This window comes from Puma concolor, chromosome B3, assembly GCF_028749965.1.
Source record: "Puma concolor isolate L17-30 chromosome B3, mPumCon1.1.hap2, whole genome shotgun sequence".
Lineage (NCBI taxonomy): Eukaryota > Metazoa > Chordata > Mammalia > Carnivora > Felidae > Puma > Puma concolor.
Window position 1 is genome coordinate 65,069,394 of NC_141672.1, and position 21,866 is coordinate 65,091,259.

The 21,866-nt window shown below is 40.7% G+C and overlaps 1 protein-coding gene across 3 annotated transcripts in view; it reads left to right on the forward strand.

The window, feature by feature from the left end:
* The window catches only part of LOC147580027 (uncharacterized), a 228,004-nt gene extending 210,325 nt beyond the window's left edge, over nt 1–17,679 (forward strand). For all 3 annotated transcript variants that reach the window (XM_086709945.1, XM_086709944.1, XM_086709947.1), the window contains 3 exons: nt 4,317–4,449; nt 16,781–16,871; nt 17,211–17,679. In XM_086709945.1, coding sequence (XP_086566071.1) covers nt 4,317–4,449; nt 16,781–16,871; nt 17,211–17,426 — 440 coding nt within the window. In that variant the 3' untranslated portion in view covers nt 17,427–17,679. The remainder of the gene's footprint in view (nt 1–4,316; nt 4,450–16,780; nt 16,872–17,210) is intronic.
* Nucleotides 17,680–21,866: the final 4,187 nt, after the last annotated feature.

Here is a 21,866-nt window from a genome sequence, read left to right on the forward strand (position 1 = left end):
CGATTCTAGCTTCCTTAGGTCTTTTGACATGAAACGTGAAAGCGCTAAAGAAATCAAATGAGTATTTCTTTAATAGATTCTTTTCCTTACTTGTTGATAACTGTGCTCTCTTTTCCTTAAATATCCTCTTATCTAGGGCCTTCTAGTCCCTGAGAGTACAGGGAAAATGTCAGATATGCAGAAATTAAAAAAAAAAAAAAACCTTATTCTTTCACTGGAAAATTTCAAACTTTAGTAAAACTGTAGAAATGTTTAAATTGCCTTCCAATTTCTGAAAGAAATTGGTTTCCTTTAACGCTTAACGAGATAAACTGCAATTCGATTCAAGTCATTTTTCTGCCTCTCCTTGTTGACAATCTGAGCTCTGTTTTTTTGGTTTCCTCTTGCTTTCTGATTGACTTCAAGATTGCATCTAATCTTTTTATTCTATCTTGCACGAATGCAGCCTGCAATGTGTTGTGACAAGAAGCCAGACCTCCTATTAGCATATATTTATACCTTGCCGCACGCAAAGTGGTGCTCGGGGATTATTAAACCAGGCTGGAGCTCTGAAGGCACATAAAAGGCATCAGATTCACCCCTCCCCCTAGAAAATCCTCTATCCCAACTGTCTACTCACATGGAGATCTAATTGTTTGGAGAAAGGGATAAATGAGAGGAATCATAAGGAGCAGTTGTGGACAAAGTTATTATGATGGAGGAATTATCAGATAATCACTGATATGGGGGGGATGTGAGAGATGATCATTGTCCTCAAAGGGTCTGGAGACACCTTGGAGGAAATTTATGGGTCATCCTGGGAATCAGTTGATAACATGGTCAAGTTAGCTTACTGAGGAAGGTACTAGAACATGGAGAGATCTGAGCAGAGGTCTAGGAATAGCTAGGTTGGAGGTATTTATGATTAGTAGGTTTCAGAATATGAACTCAGAGGGCCAGATACCAGGAGATGAAGGGACTAGAATTTCAAGACAGGGTCCCTTCTGAGGTGACTTGAGGAGAAGTGATAGGCAATATCTCTTCAGTTTCTATTTGTTTTTCCATAAATAGAAATCAACAGAGCAAACTCTGAACAACATTGGGATTGGTACATGCCTACATATTCTTTGGTGTTCCAGTTTTCTTCCAGTAGGATTCATGGGCCCTCCAGGGTCTCAGAGTTTATGAATTAGTAACCTCTGTCTGCTATCAAGACTGGCAATGATCTGACATTAGTCATTCACACATGGGTTCGACCTAATTTCCACTTATGCTAACCATCCCACAGCACTTCTATTTTAAGCCTGTTTTCTCTAATTGCAGAAAGACAGCCTTTGTCTCCTCTGAAAGAAATTTTGAGCATTAGTAAAAAATGCAAGAGACAATTTGGGGGAAGGGAAGCTATTCTAATGATTTGTATGCTAAGGGATTGGTCTGGAAGAGGACGTATTTTTCTCTCTCGATTCCCTAAGGTTCCTCTACTCCTAGGATGGTAGGTCCCAGTGACTGCTCTTGGAAATTTCTGAGTTTTGAGAAATTTTTCATTATGATGCACATCTCACAGTCTTGCATACATCTGTCTTCTCTAATTGTCTATGAGTACTCTGGGGAGGGTGATGGTGTCTCATTCACCTGTGTTTTCCATTGACAACTGGTGTCCAATACACAGTTTTGGAGCTGTCCATCAGAGGCATCCCAGTTCATCCCACCTTCGTAACTTTAAATATTTTAGCTTTGAGATAAGAAGTTAGATCCAGGGTGCTGTTTGGGTTGTATGCCCAAGTATATTGGGGTGGGCTTGGCTTTACTTTGTTTTTCCGGGTGCTTGGAGTAGTGAGCTGACCCTCTCTGTTCTGAGGCCTACAGCCTAGCACAGCTATCCCCAGCCCATGCCTGCTTGATGAGAGGCAGACTCTTACTGCTGTCTGCCTTTCTCTGGCATCTATGACTCGGGCTGGCATGGGTCCCTTATTTGGCTCCTTCTTTTCTCCTCTGTGGTTAGATTCAGGACATAGTCTGGGCATAGGGAATAGTCAGAGAAGGGCAAAGAAATGACTTTGGGCCCAGTGTAGTGTAATTAGGTCTGAATAACTTATGAGAAAGGAATTCACAGTGTTGAGAAGTTATTATTTTGCTTTCCTTTGTATACATCTCCCTTGAGAACTCAAGGGCTGGAGGGGTGGCTGGATTAAAGCAGGATTTCAGGAAACTAAAAACTTGATTTGACTATATACAGGGACTTTATCAGGGACATATTTCCAGGCAGGAGAGGAATGACTAGGCAGATGACTAAATGTACTTGATTTTCTTTATTTAAGGCTGTATTTTGTGGAATCAAAACTTAAAATATGTAAAAATAGTGGCTTTTAAGTAATAAGACTAATTTTATAAGCCACATGGGAACAATAAACTCCTTAGGCATTTGGGGAGTGGTATACAGAGAGGTCATAAGGTGAGAAGATACTGAAGTTCTTGCTTAGGGGGAGGATATAGATATTTATAAATGTTAGCTGTTATCAGGAAAAATCAGCATAGGTATGAATTTTATTCAGTTAGGGAAACTACCAAAATAATAACTATGGGATTATGACTTTTAAACAAGCAGAATAATATGTAAATTATTTAAAGGAAACCAAGGAAGAAGAAAAATAAGAAATAAAAGGAAAACATGGCAAATAGCACCAAATAAAACAGGAAAGTAAGTGTCAGTGTAACAATAATTACAATAAATAAGTTAATGTGACCAATCAAAATACAGAAAGTCAGATTTTTTAAAACTAAGACATAAAAGTCTTAAGTACAAAAGGAATCAGAAAGATTTAAAATAAAGGATTGGAAAAAGATATCCCAGGCATATATGAAGCAAAGGAATCAGGAGTAGCATTTTTAATATTAGGGCAAATGGGATTTAAGGTGAAAAACATAATATAGGATAAAAAGGGACATTGTGTGTTGGTAAAGGAAATATAACACAATAGTCATGAACACATATGCTGCTAACAATAAGATTGCAAAATATAAAAAGCAACAACTGACTTACCTAAGTCAAGACATAGATAGATCAACAATGATGCTTGGAACTTAAAAAAACAAACAAACAATAAATCACCTCTTGGAAACTGATGGAGCAAACAGATGAATAAGAAAAGATATAGGGGGGGGCGCCTGGGTGGCGCAGTCGGTTAAGCGTCCGACTTCAGCCAGGTCACGATCTCGCGGTCCGGGAGTTCGAGCCCCGCGTCGGGCTCTGGGCTGATGGCTCAGAGCCTGGAGCCTGTTTCCGATTCTGTGTCTCCCTCTCTCTCTGCCCCTCCCCCGTTCATGCTCTGCCTCTCTCTGTCGCAAAAATAAATAAATGTTGAAAAAAAAAAATTAAAAAAAAAAAAAAAAAAAGATATAGGGGTGCCTAGGTGGCTCAGTTGGTTAAGCATCCAGCTTTGGGTCAGGTTATGATCTCTTCCTTTTTGGGTTTGAGCCCCATGTCAGCCTCTGTGCTGTGTGGAGCCTGCTTGGGATTCTCTCTCCCTAGATCTCTACCCATCTCCCACACATTCTCTGACTCTCAAAATAAATAAATAAATTAATTAAAAAATTAAAAAAAAAAAGGAAAGATATAGAACAAACATATATAATATATTCTTTTCAGGCCTGTGTGATGTAAATTTAAAAAAAAAAGTTTAATAAATTTTGAAAGCTCAATTCATACAGGTTATATTTTTTGACTGTGATGCAATAGAACTAGAAATTAATAATAAAAGGAAAGCTAGTTAACTAACTAACTAATCTAAATGGTAGGAACTAAAAATTACTATAAAAATTTGCCCACAGATTTTACATATGCAAATTGAAGAACTTTTTTTCTATATGAAACCTGTGTCCATGTGAATTTTTTTAAATAATTTTTTTAAATGTTTATTTGAGAGAGAGAGAGAGAGAGAGAGAGAGAGAGAGAGAGAGAGTATGAGTGGGGGAGGGGCAGAGGGAGAGGGAGACACAGAATCTGAAGCAGGTTCCAGTGTCCAAGCTGTTCGCACAGAGCCTGACCCAGGGCTTGAACTCATGAACTGGGAGATCATGACCTGAGGTGGTCGGACACTTAACTGACTGAGCCACCCAGATGCTCCAGTGTAACTTTTTGTCCAGTCTGGTGAATTTGTTTTCTGGTGTAGGGGGTGGAAGACTCTATAATGAATTAAATAATAATGGTTGGGAAAAAGGGAAACACTTTCTCCTATTTAGACATAACTCACATAGTTAGAAAAATTTTGGAAAATATGAAAAAATAGAGCATATAAAGCAGCTCCTTAACAGGTGATTTCTCTTAATTTTGGCATGAGGATTGGAAATACAGAGAAAGTGGAGCTGCATCCTTACCTGGGAGTGTGTTCTTAAGCTTTCTGAGGACCACAATATTCACATCAGAAACCATGTAGAACATCGAGGAGTCAAGAGGAGGATCATAATTCATAGGTATGTGTGGCTTATTCTAAAGAACCTTTAAGACAACCCCAAAAATAGGGTAGGGCTGGAATTCCAGGTATTTTGCTTTGTGAAGGACCATTGGTGTGGTCTGTATTTGCCTATCGGCTGGTGTGGCCAGGGTAAACATGGGTTATTTATTGAATTGAAACTTTTTAACCTAGGAAATCTGGGGTAATTATAATTGTTGGCATAATCAGTATAGTGGGCTGGGTTTCCTGGAAAGCCAACTCTGAATGGAGATTAGCATGTAAGAGGTTTATTTGAGAGTGCTCTTGGGGTCAATCATTGGAGAAGGGACAGGGAAGGAAGAGAAGGAAGCAGGTGTGAACAGAGGCAATGAAATGAAGCTTCAGCAAAGCAGATGTGATATGGGAGGTTTTGAAGCTGGGATAACCTTTTTGATTTGTCTTGAGTTGAGACTTGCAGCTTTCAAACAGTTATCAAATGAGTCTGTGCCTGAAAGAGTACATCAGCTTGGGTAAGGTCGCTCTTTTCAGCAAGGCAATTCCCATAATGAGTAATAAATCCTTCATTCCTAAAGGAGAATATGAATGCCACATTACAGTGTCTACCACCTTAGTGATGTAATTTTGGCTTTAAATTAATTGTTTGTTTGTTTGTTTAAAAAAGTGAAGGGTTGGAAGAAAATTCTGGGTTTAGTATGCAGTCAAGAGTAAAATCCTTCCCAACCTAATACTTGCTCTTACTATGGGCACGCTGTAGGGGAAATGGCTCCTTGAACACGAATTGAAAGAACTGTGCTTTATAAACCTATAACACAGGGAGTTCTGGCATTATTTTCCAAGGATTCTCTTACCTGAATATGACACTAAGGGTAGGATTTTTTTTTTTCCCCTGTATGAAAGAGGGAAAACATGAAATGTTTCATAAGTGTTTCAGGTACTGTGTGTTTCTTTGTCATACCTTATGAGTTAGTTTTGAAAAGAATTTTAAAATTCCAAAGAATACTCTTGGACTTGTTTTTCACCTCAAGGATGATTCCAAGGTAAGAAGAAATATCTTATACCTCTACCCAATCTCCCTACTTGTTCGCCCCACCTTAAACTGTGAGAACTCAAGGGAGGGAAAGGGAGAGGAAGGCTATAAGTAAGACCAAAAGTGTGGTGTTAGCAGGAGAAGGACAGGACAGTAAGGGCACTCTTCCAAGTAGATGATGGAAGTTGTTTGTCTTTGATCCTTTTTGGGCTGTCTTCTTGATGATACTTTTATCTTGATGACACCTTATGTATAGCTAAGATGTGCACTAGTCTGTGGATACAGACCCCAGCAGTTAAAGCCTATACCAGCAGGGCAGCCCATGTTCACTGAAGGCAGGGACTCAGCAGGTGGGTTCTGGGGCCAGACCCTCAGTTCGAATACCAGCATCACCTCCTGCTGACTGTGTGATTTTGGGCAAGGGGCTTAACCTCTCTGGTCCTTAGTTTTCTTGTCTATAAAATGGGGTTGATAATAATACCTCAAGGGTGTGTTGTTGAGAATTGAATGAATTAGCTCTGTAAAATCATTTTGAACATAATAAATACTTGAAAAATACTAGCTATTATGTGCCCTGTGGGGCCACCCTCCCTGTTGCCTGGGTTTCCTACCTTGGCAGGTAACTTTAACATCCAACGCAAAGCTCCTGTATACCCAAACCTTCCACTCAGAGTCAGACGTTCAGGGTCAGAATGTTTTTGGCCACTGCCTTCTCTGCCCATCATCTAAGCAAGTGTACAGAGCTGACCATATATTCTTACTTCTTACGTATATTCTAATTTCCCAGTTAACTAATCTTCACCCACAATTTTCTATCCTTATAAGGATTATTTCTATACCTAAACTACAGATGAGATCATTTCCATCTTTCCAAGTCTCATAATAAGATTAGAAGGTGGGACCTTTTTTCAAGTGTAGATTTTCCCTTAAATATGTCCCTGCCTCATCTGGATTATCTTGGAAGATAAATTTTTAATGAAAAAAAAAAAAAAAAGAAAGAAGGCAGAGATTAAAGGTGGGGACCCTCATACCAGACCACTTTTTTTCCTGATACTTCACTCTTAATGATCCCTCAAGCCCTTTTCTCTTTTCCAGTCTCTCTTCTCTTTCTTCCTATTCTCCTTCAAGGAGGAAAGAGCCAAGCTGGAGAGCAGCCTGTGAGACCATGAAGAATGGAATTCATTTTCATCAATGGAAACAGAGTAGAATGAAAGATTTTAAAAAGCAGACGTGGGAGCTGGTGATTTTGACCTCCTTTGGCCTCAAACCTTGAAGCTGAGGAAATGTACAAAAATATACTTTAGTTTTCAGCGACAATTTTATACTTGTATTAACATTTGGTATTATTTAGAGATAGAATTATTCCTTTAATTAGACTGTAGGTTTTTCCTCTGTAAAATATGTACCAATTAATTAATTAATTAATTATTGAGCAAGTATATTTGTGCCAGGCACCACCCTAAGTGCTGGAGATACAGTTGTGAGTGAACAAAAATAGACACCAAAGCTCTTATGGAGCTTATGTTCTTGGGAGAGGAGATAGTGAGTAGGTCAACAAATACATCTTTGTTGGGTGGTGATAAGAAGGAAAAACAAAACAGTGATAGATAAGTAGATACAAAAAGAAGAAAATAAATAAGAGAAAGAACAGAAAATAAAGTGGGATGAGGGGACAGGCAGTGACAGATGAATGTAGGTGTGTGCTATTTTGGACGGGGTGCTCTCCCCAGACCTTTCTGAAAGGGTTTTACTTGAGCTGGGACCTGAACAGCACAAGGATGTGGCTCTGGGCAAAGGGCATGGCAAATGCTTGACACTAAGTCTTTAAATTTAGTGATAATGGAAACTTTAGTTTGATTAAAAACAACATTACTAAACTGAAAGAGATAAGAGAAACTTACAAACAAAAGTTTCTCTTCTCATTGTCACCAGGTGAACTTTGGGAAGGAATACCTAGGATTTCCCCAGAAACCAGATTTTCCCTGTGTATATGTCAGTCACATCCATGGTGAGGTGGTTAACATTCACAGGCCACTTCTTAGAACATGTTGATGACCATTACAATCTGAGAAAGTTCCTCTTTTCTATATTCATTCCTTATTCTACCTTGTGAGATAATAAAATGTAAAGCTGAATATGACTCATCATTCTCAATGTTCCTATGTTTCGGTATGGCGATTCGATACCTAAGGCTTTTGTATTTGTTTGAAAAAAAAAAAAAAGATACAGGTCTTTATTTCTTCATTTAAAAAAAATCTTTATTTATTTTTGAGAGAGACAGATAGAGACAGAGCATAAGATAGAGAGAGAGGGAGTCACAGAATCTGAAGTAGGCTCCAGGCTCTGAGCTGTTGGCATAGAGCCTGACACGGGGCTCGAACCCACAAACTGCAAGATCATGGCCTGAGCCAAAGTTGGGTGCTTAACCAACTAAGTCACCCACGTGCCCCTCATTTCTTTTTTAAACTTACCATTCCAAATTACAGAAACAAAAAGGAACCAAATTGGTGGCATTGGAACTAGTCATTCCAGTGACTTTTATGGAAGTTCTTGTTTTATCTGTGTATAGTCTGTTCCAGGGGGTTACATAGATCTAGGATTTGTTCATCCTTCAAACTTAACTCCCTCCCTCTGGTGGCCACATTAACATCTGAAAATCCCCACGCCTTTCCATCAAAATCTCCCACAGGAGATAGAGGCCTTGCTGAGTTAAATTTTTATGGTAAATTCCCTTTGTATGTTTATATCTCATTATGCCTTGAGTTCTTACTGTGTTGTTTTCAATCATCCTGAACACATGCAACATAAGGCTAAATATTTTTTTTTGTGCTGTGATATTCATGCATCTATGAAATAAAGAGTGCAACCATTTGGGAATGGATGGACCTTTTAGTTTTGCAGTCCAGACTCCAGTTTTATCTTTGGAGCAGGCAGCATGCCCAGTTTATGTTGTACTTTTTTTCTAGGCTGTTTTGCCTTGGCTGAAGTAGTTTTCAGTGGGTGAAAAAGCTTGTGCTATACCTTCTTGCATGGGATTTTGCTTTCAAGGCCTATAAGAGAGGGAAGAATCATCCTACCTTTCTACTCTATGGCCACCAGATGGGACCCATTCTAGTGATGGTCTGAGAGTGACAGGAGAAGAAACAGGTCTGAGAATCACAGAACAGAGGTGTTTGCTGCTGAAGGACAGGGTGGGCACGCTTTCATTATGCTCTGCCTTTTCTGATCTCTGCCCCAAGCTTCCACAACTTCCAACGAAGCTTTGCAAACCAATTTCATTTTTAAACATGTGTCCAGAGCAGGATCTCTCGTGGGTTTATAATAGGTCTAAAGATGTCTGCAGGGTACAGAAGTGTGAAAAAGACAACACAAGCGGTTGAAGCAGGTAAGAAAGCAAGAGAGAGTGAAGAAGCAAAGAGGATTATGAAACTCATCTCCTTTATATTCTCCAAATATATTTGAGGAGGATGATCCTTGAATAGGAGAAACACTAGTGATGATGGAGGCTATGGTGGAGGTGGTGAAGGTGAAGACAGAGGTGATGGTGGAGGAAGTGGAGGATAGGGTGGTGGAGAAAGAGATGGAGGGGAAGGATGTGGTGGGGGAAGAGGAAGAAGTGGTACAAGGGGTTATGGAAGTGGGACAAGTAGTCAAGTTGGAGATGGAGAAGGTGGAATAGATAGTGGTAAAAACAGTGGGGTTGGAGGCCGTAGAGATGGTGGTGGAGGCAGTGACGATATGAGAGGTGGTAAAGGTTATGGTTGAGGTGTTGGAGGAGATGGAGATGGTAACGAAGGTGGTGCAGGTGGGGTGGTGGCAGGAGAGCTGGTGGAGAAGATGGTGGGGGATAACAGAGGCGGTGGAGGTAGTAACCAAGAAGGTGAAGGAAGCGTTTAGTGGAGTTTGTAGAGGAGGTGAGGACATTGGTGGAAATGGCGATGGAAGTGAATATTGTATTGGATATGATGGAGGAGGTGGAAGGAGCAGTACAGGAGCTTGTGGAGGTGGTGGAGGCGGTAGAACCAACTGGGTTACGTAAATATCCAATCCTAACAGAAGGCAGAGTGAAATACATGCACCGACGCATGGGACAACAGGCAACCGTTGTCTTAAATGCTTTTTAAAAAAAGTTTATTTATTTATGAATGAGAGAGAGAGAGAGAGAGAGAGAGACAGAGATACAGAGAGACAGGGAGACTGAGAATCCCAAGCAGGCTTCGTGCTATGTGCATAGAGCCCAATGTGGGCTTGAACTCATAAACCATGAGATCGTGACCTGAGTTGAAATCAAGAGTCAAACGCTTAACCGACTAAGTCACCCAGGCTCCCCAAGCAGCCATTTGTAATAATTTTTTTTTTTATGTTTCTACAGAGGGCTCTCAGATATTTTCTTTATTAATTGCATAACTTTTTATCTTTGAGTCTAAAATTCTTATTTTCTTAAATGACTCAGACAGCATTGAACAACATTAATGACTCTCCTGCCTTTCATGTGCTAGACTGGGTCAAGCATAGGCAATCAAAAGTCAAAAATACTTAGTTCCTGGGGTGCCTAGGTGGCTTGGTCAGTTAAGCGTCCGACTTCAGCTCAGGTCATGATCTCAAGATTTGTGAGTTTGAGCCCTGCATGGGGCTCGCTGCTGTGAGCACAGAGCCCGCTTCAGATTCTTTGTCCTCCTCTCGCTGCCCCTCCCCAGCTCGTTCTCTCTGTCTCTCTCAAAATAAATAAATAAACTTAAAAAAATTAAAAAAATACTTAGTTCACTGTTTTCATTGAGGAAATAGACCCATTAACAGACAATTATAACACAGTGAAATTAAATGAAATGATAGAGTTGTTAAACATCTAGAGAGGAGTGATAGATAATCAAGGTGGGTAGTGTTGGGGCCAAGGGAAGCTTCTTTGAACAGGTAGCACCATAAGGATGAGAGAATTGGAGATGGGTTGGGTGAAGGGGAAGATGAGCATTAGTGGTGAAACTGACTCTCTAAATGACTTTCCTTCCTGTCTACCTGGGTATGTTAAGTTCCTTGCATTATCTTGGTGTTTAGAATCAGGTTTGAAAGTCTCCATGGATGCAAAAAGTAAATCATAAGTGGCATTGGGGTCTTCGGGTGCTTAGTCACGACATGTTCAGAAGTAGAGATATCAGTATGAATCTCAGAGCTGGTGCCATCAAATTCTTCAACCCCACCCATTCGCTGAGCTTAAGAAGTGAGTGGGAAGACAGAATTTGAATAGTTTTTCCTATCAGAGGAAGCAGGACAAACAGCACTTGGGCTGTGATGGGTGGGCGGGCAGTCATGCAGTATGTGTGTAGAAGATGGGTGGCTTACTCAGAGAAGACCTGATATTCAAGAAAAAGTCAGCCAGAAATATGAGTCACTCATTAGCCTCTTTAAAAGGTGGAACATGCCAAGGCAGAGAATGGAAATAGACTCTTTTATTAGCTTGGATTAGGATGTATCCTTAGATATAACATGTCTCTAGCAATGAAAAAAAATTCTCCAAAAAAACAATGCACAAATCTCCTTGACCCAGTTAAAATGTACAATATTTTAGAGAGCAAGCAGATAACACATGGTTTGGTCAAAGGAATGAGTCGATAAGAATGCATGAGATATATTTGAATAGAGAGTTTCAAAGGTTATTTTTAAATAGAGAACTTATTAAAGTCTATGAAATAGGCTTCAGAAAATTGAGTTCCTGGAATGAATACTGCAAATGACTATTCGGAGACCATGAAGAGTGAGCTTTCAGACCTACCCTTCAGCCACAAGTTACCTGGCAAAGGAGGAGGACCGAGGAAGAGGTCAGTGCATCTTCGTGCCATGGTGCCTCCACAGTAAACAAAAAGGATGCACCAAGGAGGCTGAATAGTGGCTTGGTGCTGTTTATGCAGAATTTCCAAATTAGAGAAGGCAGATCCCTTATCCAAAACTTGGTGCGTTGGCCCACCTACCCTGGAAAGCAGGCTATGGATTGCCCCAGATAAAATACTAGATGCTGACCTCTGAACCACTTATTTAAATTCATTTCTGGCTTATTCTTTCCAAATAGCAATTGAGTTTGACTATTGTGTTCAGCCATCTGCAGCCCATGTTTATAATTGTTCATGCTATCATTGTCTCTGAGATTTTCCTAGTTAATATTATTAAGGGGTGGATATATGATTTCCTGGGTGGTTCAACTCACTCTTCTGGTCTGTTTTGATAAGAAAGTGCCTACCTGCTGCACCAAGGGGCTTTCACTGGCATTTTGAATTTTTGCTTGTGAGGAAATAATATAGGAGACAGGACCACTCTACTGGTTGCCTTTCGGATATAGAATTCTGTTTAATTTGCAAAAACTATTTATAAATTCTAACTATTAACTCAGCCTTTCTTGCTGGCCTCACAAAAGCAGCTCTTAGGAAATAAAGCATTTGGGACCCAATGGGAAAGATTCCAAGCTCGTTCTGCCAAATCTCCTGAGTTATCCTGAGTCCCACCTGAGATTTTGGGATTTTCTATTAAGAAGGGGAGGGAGAGATTGGCCCCATTTGGAACATAGATGATAGGGAGTAAATAGACTTGTCTGTTTTTCAAAGATAATTGCGGGTTATGAAACAAAGCTAAGTAGGCAGCAAAATCCTACGCAGATTACAAAAGACATTTTACATCTCTGCGTTAGCACACGTAATTTTAGGCCCCGGAGCAATGTCTGGTGGACCAGTTGAACGTGCTAGGGCAATTGTTTAATCAATCCAAGGGAAGGTCGGAATTAGATCATGGATTATAGATTCCTAGAACTGGAAAGGACTTTAGAGATTTTCTAAGCAACCCCTTTTGCTTACTACTGAGGAAACGAGCTCAGAGAAGCTTGGCTATTTTAAGTGATGATCAGAATAGCTAAAGCTTAGATTTCCTGATCCCTAGCACTGTGCTTTGACATGAGGTCAACTGGACCTCAAATAATGGACTGCTGCCTTCATTGTGGATGTTCCCCAGAACATATGTCATGGTGGCAGGTGACCCCTCACAGCTACTCCTGCTATTCGGTGATCACAAAACATCTTGCTCTCATTTGTTTTGGCTGCACCTCGCTAGGAGGGCAACATGCTCTGTATGGAGGGATCCACAAAGCCCGGCTCTGCCATTTGTGTGAGGGATGGTCACGGGGAACTTTGAGATCTGGTTCCCCGGCTGCTGGTTTCCACCAAAAACTCTCTTTTCCTGGGATTCTTTCTCACACTAAGGGGAAAAGTAGCCAACTCTAGGATTTCTGCTTTGCTGAAACATTAAGACTTGCAGAAGTCTTGATCAAGTTAGTCAAACTCTCTGAGCTTTTGTTTCTTATTTGTAAAATAAAAATAATAATTCATGGGGTTTGTGCCACATGTAGTCCCGAGTGCAAGGGAGGCATTTAATAAATGTTTGTTCTCAGGGTGCCTGGTGGTTCAGTTGGTTAAGGGTCCGACTTTGGCTCACGTCATGATCTCATAGCTCATGGATTTGAGCTCCCCGTCGGGCTCTGTGCTGACAGCTCAGAGCCTGGAGCCTGCTTCAGATTCTGTCTCCCTCCCTCTCTGCCCCTCCCCTGCTCATGCTCTGTCTCTGTCTCTCAAAATAAAATAAACATTAAAAAATATCCTGAAAAAAATGTTTGTTCTCTCTCTTGCTTGTATAATAAAATTTCTGAATATGCTGGTTTATGATTAGTTCAGGGAAAATTATCTTAACTGCTTTTTTTGTTTACAATGATAACACATATTCATTGTAGAAAATCAACAATGTTGAAAATTATGAGGTTCCCTGAACGCCTACCATCCAGATACAACTATTTTGCATACTTTTACAACACTGTTCCAGTCATCTTTCTATTCATCTATGTACATATATATTTATAATTTTACCTAAAATGAAATCACAGTACAATTTTATATTTATAATTTACCTAATTTTACCTAAAATGTATTTATAATTTTACCTAAAATGAAATCACAGTACAAACACCCTTTTGCAATCTACTCAGCAAGAGGTCAGTTCAAAGAAGATGCTGGTAGATATTTTCTGCCAGATCTGGGGTCATTTTTAGTCCCAAATGTAGGACACAGTGGATGACACAATCACATCTCACAGATTGAAACTTTACTATGACCTGACTTGTACTCCTCTCCCCAGGAAAGAGAGAGAGAAATGCCACTGAGTGTATACAATGTCATTTCTGGCATTTGCAAAAATAATGTGCCAACCAAGGAAGTCTGCTTTTATTTATCTTAATAGAAGGTGGGGTAAATAAATGGTATCTACTCCTAGTCTCCTTGCAGTCCTTTGATTTCCTCAGTTTGACCCTTCCCCTGTGTTCCACAGGACTCATCCACAGGAGGGCACAGACTGTTGTGTGCTTTAGCCCGTTGGGTCTTGCTGACCTGGAGCTAAGGGCAACCGTTGTTTTTGTTTAGACCAATCCCCTTGATGGCCCAGTGGCTTCCCCTGTGAGACAGGTGACATTAGCCATGCTCTATCCTTTACCTGCCTCTCAGCTTTATCTGTGTTCTCTGTTTCTTTGGGCCCGTGCTTGTGGTTACCTGCATGGTAATTTAGCACCAAACATTAAGAAGGCATGCAGACCAATTCTGCCATGAGTTTATAACCTAATATTGTGATGTGTCCATTCACATCAGTACTCATTAGTAGAAAATACAACTAATTGAAAGTCTTTGGGTTTTGGGAGAATTGGATCCTACTGAGCAGATGAAAACCTTCAGTATTATAACCTTATATAGGAATATCATACCGACACGGAAAGGTTCTTACTCATGAAGGGAGGATGTTAATCTTCATGTGGTCCCAGCCCGCCAATATCATAAGCAGGGCCTTTTTTACACTTGGAGATCTTGTGACTAGAGTTAGTAATTTCAAAGTAACATTTCCAGGCTGTTTTGTGTTTTTCCATAATTGGGCTGAACTCTCTCCCAGAATCTGTTCAGAGCTTCTTTTCTTATCTCCCGTCCGCTCACCACAGGAATCTGCACAGATTAATTAGTGCCAGATGTATTGAGGTGGTTTTGTTAGGCAGCTTTCTTCTAGGAAGAGGTGGGCTGAGTACACCCACTCATTTCCCACCATCTCCAGAAAGAGCAGCTTATAACTATGACTCTGATGCAGGGCTTCTATGACCTAAAGATGAAAGGCTTATCACCAACCTTATCTGCTCATCAAAAACCAGACAGCAAGGGTGATATGCAATCGAGGCTCACTGGCACCTCTAATGCCTGTCCTGAGAGGGTTCTGCCAGGGTCTGCTGTGGAGATGAAGGCACTTTGGAGCCACATGGGTGGTTCTAGAACTTCTGACCTTCTTGTGCCAAGTTTCTATCATAACTTAAGATTATTTGGATGTATTCTTATTAGGAGTAATAGTAAATTTGAAGGAAATATAATATCCTTAAGTTGGAATTTTAGAGTTTTACTTTTTCAAGCTTGTCCAACAGAAAGCTTCTAATCTATGTGGTCTCTGACATCTAAAGAGGGTGTGTGTGTGTGTGTGTGTGTGTGTGTGTTTATTCATTGATTACTTTATGCTTTATCCCTATAGATTGAGAATTACTGCATAAGATGATAAGATGCTCTGGGGAGCCAAAAGGGAAGTAGAAGGCATAGATCTTTGTCTTGGAAATTCTGCAGGAAAATGAAATGGGCTACCCATATATTTGTATTCATGTGTGCTCATAAATGGACAACCTAGAACTTCTATTTCTAAATTCTGAAGGAAATCCATGACTAACATGTCTTGTCTATGACTGAAAGATTGGTGCTACTTTGTAATTGAATGTACTCATCTGTGAGGAAGCTGAATTTGACTGGGACATGTCTAAATTTCTGTTGTGCTCCTTTACCCTTGGTTAGCAGTGAGGCTAACAAGTTACCCAGGGGTCAAGAGAGGAGAGCTAGCTTGTCCCAGAAAATGTAGACAGAAGTTACCTTGTGTGCTAGATATTTTCCATTTTTTCTCCAGGTCTACTCTCCATCCTTCTACACCCACTGATTACATTGGTGGCTCCCTTGACTTCTGTCTTCTAGTGGGTTTGACAGTAGGAGGCATCTATGGTATACTGGAAGGCAGGAAAGGAATAAGGTCAGGGTATTTATTCTCTTGATTCCCTTCCTGCTAGGTTGCTGTGGATTGGCTGTGTCCATCTACCTATGACACAGCTCCTGTCAGAAAGTTCTTCCTCTCTACAGACTAAGGTGGATGCTTCCTCCTCTTGCCCTTTCAGCTACGGAGAAGTAACAGCTCCCTGCTGTTGCTAAACCTAAGGCTGGTTTCCTTACATTCTGCCCCTCTTTGTAAATAATCCATTTATTAGACTTTCCTGTGTTACCATGTTTGATGTGCCATCTTTTTCTTCATGGATCCGGACCTATAGCACTTGATAAACATTTAATCCCTCAATGACAAAGAACAGAAGCTCATACACACTAGCTCAAGTACAAAGTGAATTTACTGAAAGGACACAGGGGAGGTAAAGGACAAATACCAAATCATCTGGAAAATCAGTTTCCAAAACCATTTCTTCAGTCTGGTGGGACTATGTCTAAATCCGCTTTCTTCTGCTGCTTTCTACATATTGACATTGTCTTTCTGTTTTTTGGATTTTTTCCCTCCACTTTGGCCATGGTATAAACTCTGGCATTGACCCTCTTTAACCTTTCAGTTCAGGGAATCCCCACCATTTAACTGTTTCTCAGTGTCCTATTTCCAGTGTCCTGCAAGAGAAATTCAGAGTGGCCCAGTTTGAGTTAGGTCCACTTATGGTCCATTCAGGTGTGTTGGAGAATAGGGGCACACAGGACTGCTCTTTTCCAGGGATGTGAACTTTCTTTCCTCCCAGAAAGGTGTGTGGTTGGGGCAATTTCAAGCATCTCTACATAGTACAGTGAGTCAGTCTTGTGAAGAATATCTGATTCAAACCCCGGGTAAGAGTGTTGGCTAATTACATCCTTAAGTCATTTGGAAAGGCAGATTATCTGTTTCATTCTTTAAAAATTTCAGTGGAGGTGTAGCAGGATTCTCTCACAGAGAGTCATGACACCGAGGCTTTTCTTTCCAGGAAGCAACTTTATTTGTGCCAGCACTGTTCAGTTGGGTTCGTACTCGAAGAACTGAGCCCTGAACACCACGTGACATAGTTTTTTATACATTTTCTATTTCTTTGTCTCTCATATATGGTAACACACAAATATGCAGTCTGATTAAGTGGTCTCATGTTACAAGGTCATGAGGGGTGTTGTCACTCAAGCCAGATTGCCTTGAGTTTTTGTTTTTTGTTTTCCCTTAGAGAAGGGACCCTACCACAGAGAGTTGCTTGGATGGTTCAGACTGTTGATCGTCTGATTCTTTATTTTGGCTCAAGTCATGATCTCATAGTGGTGAGATGGAGTCCTGCCTTTGACTCTACACTGGGGCTTAAGATTCTTTCTCTCCCCCTCCTCTGCTTATGTGCTTTGTCTCTGTCTCTCTAAAATTAAAAAAAATTTTTTTTCCAGTGGAAAGAAATTCAGTAATTCCATAAACCTTGGAGGAGAACTCTTTTGATGATTGTTTTCTATATCTAACCTGCTGTGGACTTTGCTAATTTATTTATTTCTTCTTTCCTGCCTTTAATAGTAACCAACCCACTGTTCAGTGTGACACTAACAGACTCCTTCTTGGTAATTATGATTGAAAGTGATTAATGAGATACAGAAATAATGCTGATCTTTCTTTAGGATCAACATTATATCCTTGCCACTGCCATTGCCATGACCAGGATGGCCAGGAGACTTGTCGTGTACCTCAAGGATGCCTGGACCAAGGAGCCGGTGTGGGTCTCACCCTTCACCATTGGGGGCCTTGCTATAATTCTGTCCGCTGTCAGCCCCTTCACCAAATATGCCACCATGACCAACCAAGCTATGCCCTACAACTATCCAGCGCCCCTCTGAGATGATGGGAATAGGTCCAACATGGCCAGCCAACCCCTAGGACCTCCAGGGCCCAGTGTTGGAGTGGCTGAGTTGAGAGCACCTCTGGTGACGTGGAGGACATTTCCTCCCCTGTGGCCAGTAAAATGTGAAAAGTGACCCCAGGAGGAAAAAGGATAAACATATCATATTTGGGGGTAAGCCTGTATTACTATCAGCTTTTCAGTCCCCACTTAGATATGAGCAGAAAACCAAAGATGACAAAACATCTGAGGAAGGCCCCTAACATATGAGAGAGAGGTTCAAACAGAAACAAAGCAACTTGGAAGAAACAGAGACTGAACAGGAGAAGAAAATTAAAAAAATTAAGGCCTATCATTAATGTGGGGAGATGAGAGAAGATATGGCCCACATGAAATAGGAAAAGAATACTATTTACCCATGAAATAAGAAAGAATACTATTTAAAAAGGAATATTTAGTGGATAAAAAATAGACTCTTAGAATTTAAAAATATAATAGCAAAAATAAAAAACTCACTAGAAAGATTGAAGAAAAGGTTGAGTAAATCTCCCTGAAATAAAGCAAAAATAGAAGGAGATGAAAAATAGAGGACGAGATATTAATAAAAATAATTTTTAAGGACAGTTTGAGAAGTCCAACATCTGAATAACAAAAGTTCCTGAAGAAGGAAACAGAGAAGAAAGAGAGGAGAAATTCATCAACCAAATGATTCAAGAAAAATTGCTCGGGAAGGGCATAATCTTCCAGACTGAAAGCATTCATTAAGAACCCTCAAAATGGATAAAAATGGACTCACACTGAGGTCTCCTTATTATGAGATTTGAGAATATTGAGGACAAAGAAAATCCTACAAGCTTTTAGAAAGATAAAAAGTAGGTCATGTAAGGTATTGGGATCAGTGACTTTAGACTTCTCAAAAGCAAAATTAGGATGTAAAAAACATAGCAATATGCTTTCAAATTATTGCCAACCTAGGATTTGATACCTATTCAAAGTATCAGTCAGATGTGTGTGTGTGTGTGTGTGTGTGTGTGTGTGTGTGTGTGTGTCGGGGGGAACCTCCAGACATACTAATTCTCAAAACTATTTCCTTCCCACAGACCTTTTTAAAGGAAGTGACTGGTAGATATGTTCCATGAAAATATAGGAAGCTGGGAGCAAAAGGAATTCCCAGAAGGACAGTGAAGGGAGACACCAGGAAGACAGTGAGTGTACCAGGCACAGAGGTATGGAACAGATCAGAAAGCTCCAGACACACTTCTTCAGGAAAATGAAATTAATAGACTCTCCTACGTGTTGAAAGTTTTGAGAAGGGATTTAGACAACTGTCAAAGGTAGGTATGAAATTAGTGATAAGTATATAGCAAATGAAGTAAATGAAGACAATAAGCTAATTATTAATTACAGGGAAAATAAAAAGCTGCACAGAAGAGGAAAAAGAATTATAGCTATTACATGTGAATAGTATTAATATAGTAATAATACTATAAACTCCAAATATTGGTCTATCTAAAATTACAAAATTATAATTACATTGGGAAGATGAAATATGGGAAAGTGCAGGAGTACAGTGAGAGGGAGAAAAGGAAAAGAATAAAATCTTAAAATTTTAGAGTTTGGGGTGAATACATAACATGTAAGCCTTCACGAAACAACCAACCAAGCAGTGGATTGCAAAACTGTTATTTAAAGACTTAGGGACGAATTTCATTTAATTGGTGAAAAGATGTGAAAGTAATTACTTCATGAAAGGGGGATATGGGGCTGAGGGAGATAAGAAAATAAACCTTGTAGGATTATTTGACAATTAACTGTAAACATGCATGTTTATCTGATTAAGAAATTATTTTTAAAAACAATAAAAAGAAAATTAACTAATAATTAAAAATATGCACACACCCCAGGCAGCCATTGCTAAGCAATTGGAATTGGCGAACAAAGCAAAGACATCCTTGTTTGGGCAACGTGAAAACTATGAGGAAAATCATGTTTCTGAGTATTACTAGGGCATTGCTTATTTTGAAAAAATGGGGTGTAGAGTTGGACTAACTATCAATGAATGCCTGTCATAGCAAGGTGTGTGGGGTACAAGCTTCAGCATAGTTTGATCTTTTCAGTGTGCATGGCAAGGTGACAGGCCAGGTCAAATGGCAAGGGACTGTCATTCCAGTGAAGAAGGAGCAGGCTTCAGGTCTAGACAGGTGAGAGGTCAGTTTCAGGGTTATCAGCTAAGGCAGGTACTAGAGATGTAGGGCAGGTGGAATCCAAAGGCTGGTTGGTCAGACAAGAAAAGGGGTACCATAGGGCAGATCTCAACTCTGCTCCTAAGGGGAGGGGATTTGGGCCTTGTAGACTATTTCAGATTGCTTGCTATGCATAGGTGTTGTTTGGAGCCCAAAGTGGGTGGAAGGCTAGAGATCCCCTACTCTGTTTGCTCTCTATCCTTCCTCTCTTTAACCCTTACAGTGTTATGGAAACTGGTCTGGATCATCTGGCAGAAGAACCAAGTGGCACTTGGAGATCTTGGAAGGCAGGAGGTTTATTTTACACCTGTGGGCTCAGAGGAGATCATTCTCCAGAGGTCTGAGCCCAGAGCATCAACAGAGGAGACAATTTACAGTCTGTTACTTCCGCATTCCTCATTAGTGGTAATTTGGTGCCAGGGGCAAGCAGGGTGGGAAGAAGAACCCAGAAGGGGAGTCTTCAGGCAGGGTCTGGAATTCCCCTATCAGTCCTGTTGGCCATCTTATAACAGATTTTTCCCTATCAATAGCTGTATTCCTTTGCTTGTATCTGTATGCTGCATCTTTAGCTGTATGCTTAGCCTTGCTCCAGAACCTGGGCCCACGCCTCCCTTAACAGCTCCCTAACTTTGCATAATCATCTTCTCACCCTCTGATGTTGGCAGCACAACTGGATTCTTTTTTTTTTTTTTTTTCAAAAAAAATTTTTTTTAAAGTAGGCTTCATGCCCATGGTGGAGCCCACCTCAGGGCTTGAACTCATGACCCTGAGACCAAGACCTGAGCTGAGATCATGAGTCAGATGCTTGACAGACTGAGCCACCCAAGCACTGTCTGGATTCTTTTACCTCGATTTCCAATAACTGGATGCCTTGCCCTGAGCTCCAGTCTCCCCCGACTGTTCGGAAGCTTGATCTTCTAAATGCCAACCACCTAGTAAATGTCCACACCACTTAGAGTTACTTTGTTCTTAGCTGTGTCATGGAACCAGGCTGGATCGCTGGCAGAAAAACCAAGCGGCACTTGGAGATCTTGGTGGATCGAAGTTTTATTTTACACTGGTGGGTTCAGAGGAGATCCTTCTCCAGAGATCTGAGTCCTGAGCACAAGCATGGGGGATTATTTATCACCTGTCACTTCCACATTCTGCATTAGTAGTAATTTGGCACCCACAACAAGCAGAGCAGGAAGAAGAACCCGGAAGAGGAGTCTCTAAGCTAGGAACTAGAGCTTATGTTAGTACTGTTGGCCATCTTATGGTGCATAACATTACTTATTTTCCCAACATCTGGGCAGAAAATATGTACCACAGACTTACTTTTACCTCTGACCTATATGTTATTTGTACCTCATCTTCTTTTTCTTGGTGTGGATGAACTTTTTGTAGCCAGATCTTTGTAGATCCACCTTTTAGTCTGATCAGGCACAAGTCTTAGCCTTATTCCCATGCTAGGAATTTACTGGGCATTTACAGCCAACCTATTTGGAATCCTCCAGACACTACTTTGCATGGTTTGCATGGATTACTTGAACTCCCTGAGGTTCTAGCTAGGATGACCAACTAGAGGAAGGAACTGTATTTTAATGACATGAGGGGCCTTGTCCATGGTCAAACTATGAGGGCTGGGCAGGAATTCAAATATAGGTCATCTGGTTCCAGCTTTGGGCTGTGATCACAAGCCTCATTACCTCCCATAGTTTTTGAGCTTTCGGATCTACTTACATTCCCAGGCCTGGCCTTATCTGACTCACCTTACCCTGCTTCCAAACCCTGGGTCTGGTAGCTGGTGAATCCCGCTTCTCTGCCTGAGGTAGAGGCAGACGTGCTAGGTTGTCTTCACAGGATTTGTTTCACAAAGTTCCTAGGTGATTCTATTAGTCCATAGGATGGTCTAATGCCCCAGCGAAATTCCCTAGGTTCTCAAAATGTGGTGCCCAGACCAGTGGTGTCAGCATCACCTGGGAACTGGTTAGCAATGCAAAATTAGAAACTCTGGGGGTGGGGCCCATCAATCTGAGTTTTAACACAGACTTCAGATGATTTTGGTGTACACTAACATTTGAGAACACTGCCCTGGGGTCATGATTAGAGGGAGTCGGGTAGGGTCAAGTCTTTGCCAGGGCCATTGTTGAATGTGCTTAAATCAGACGTGTTCAGGAAAAAGAGGGGCAGGAAGATGTGTTTCTATCTTGGGT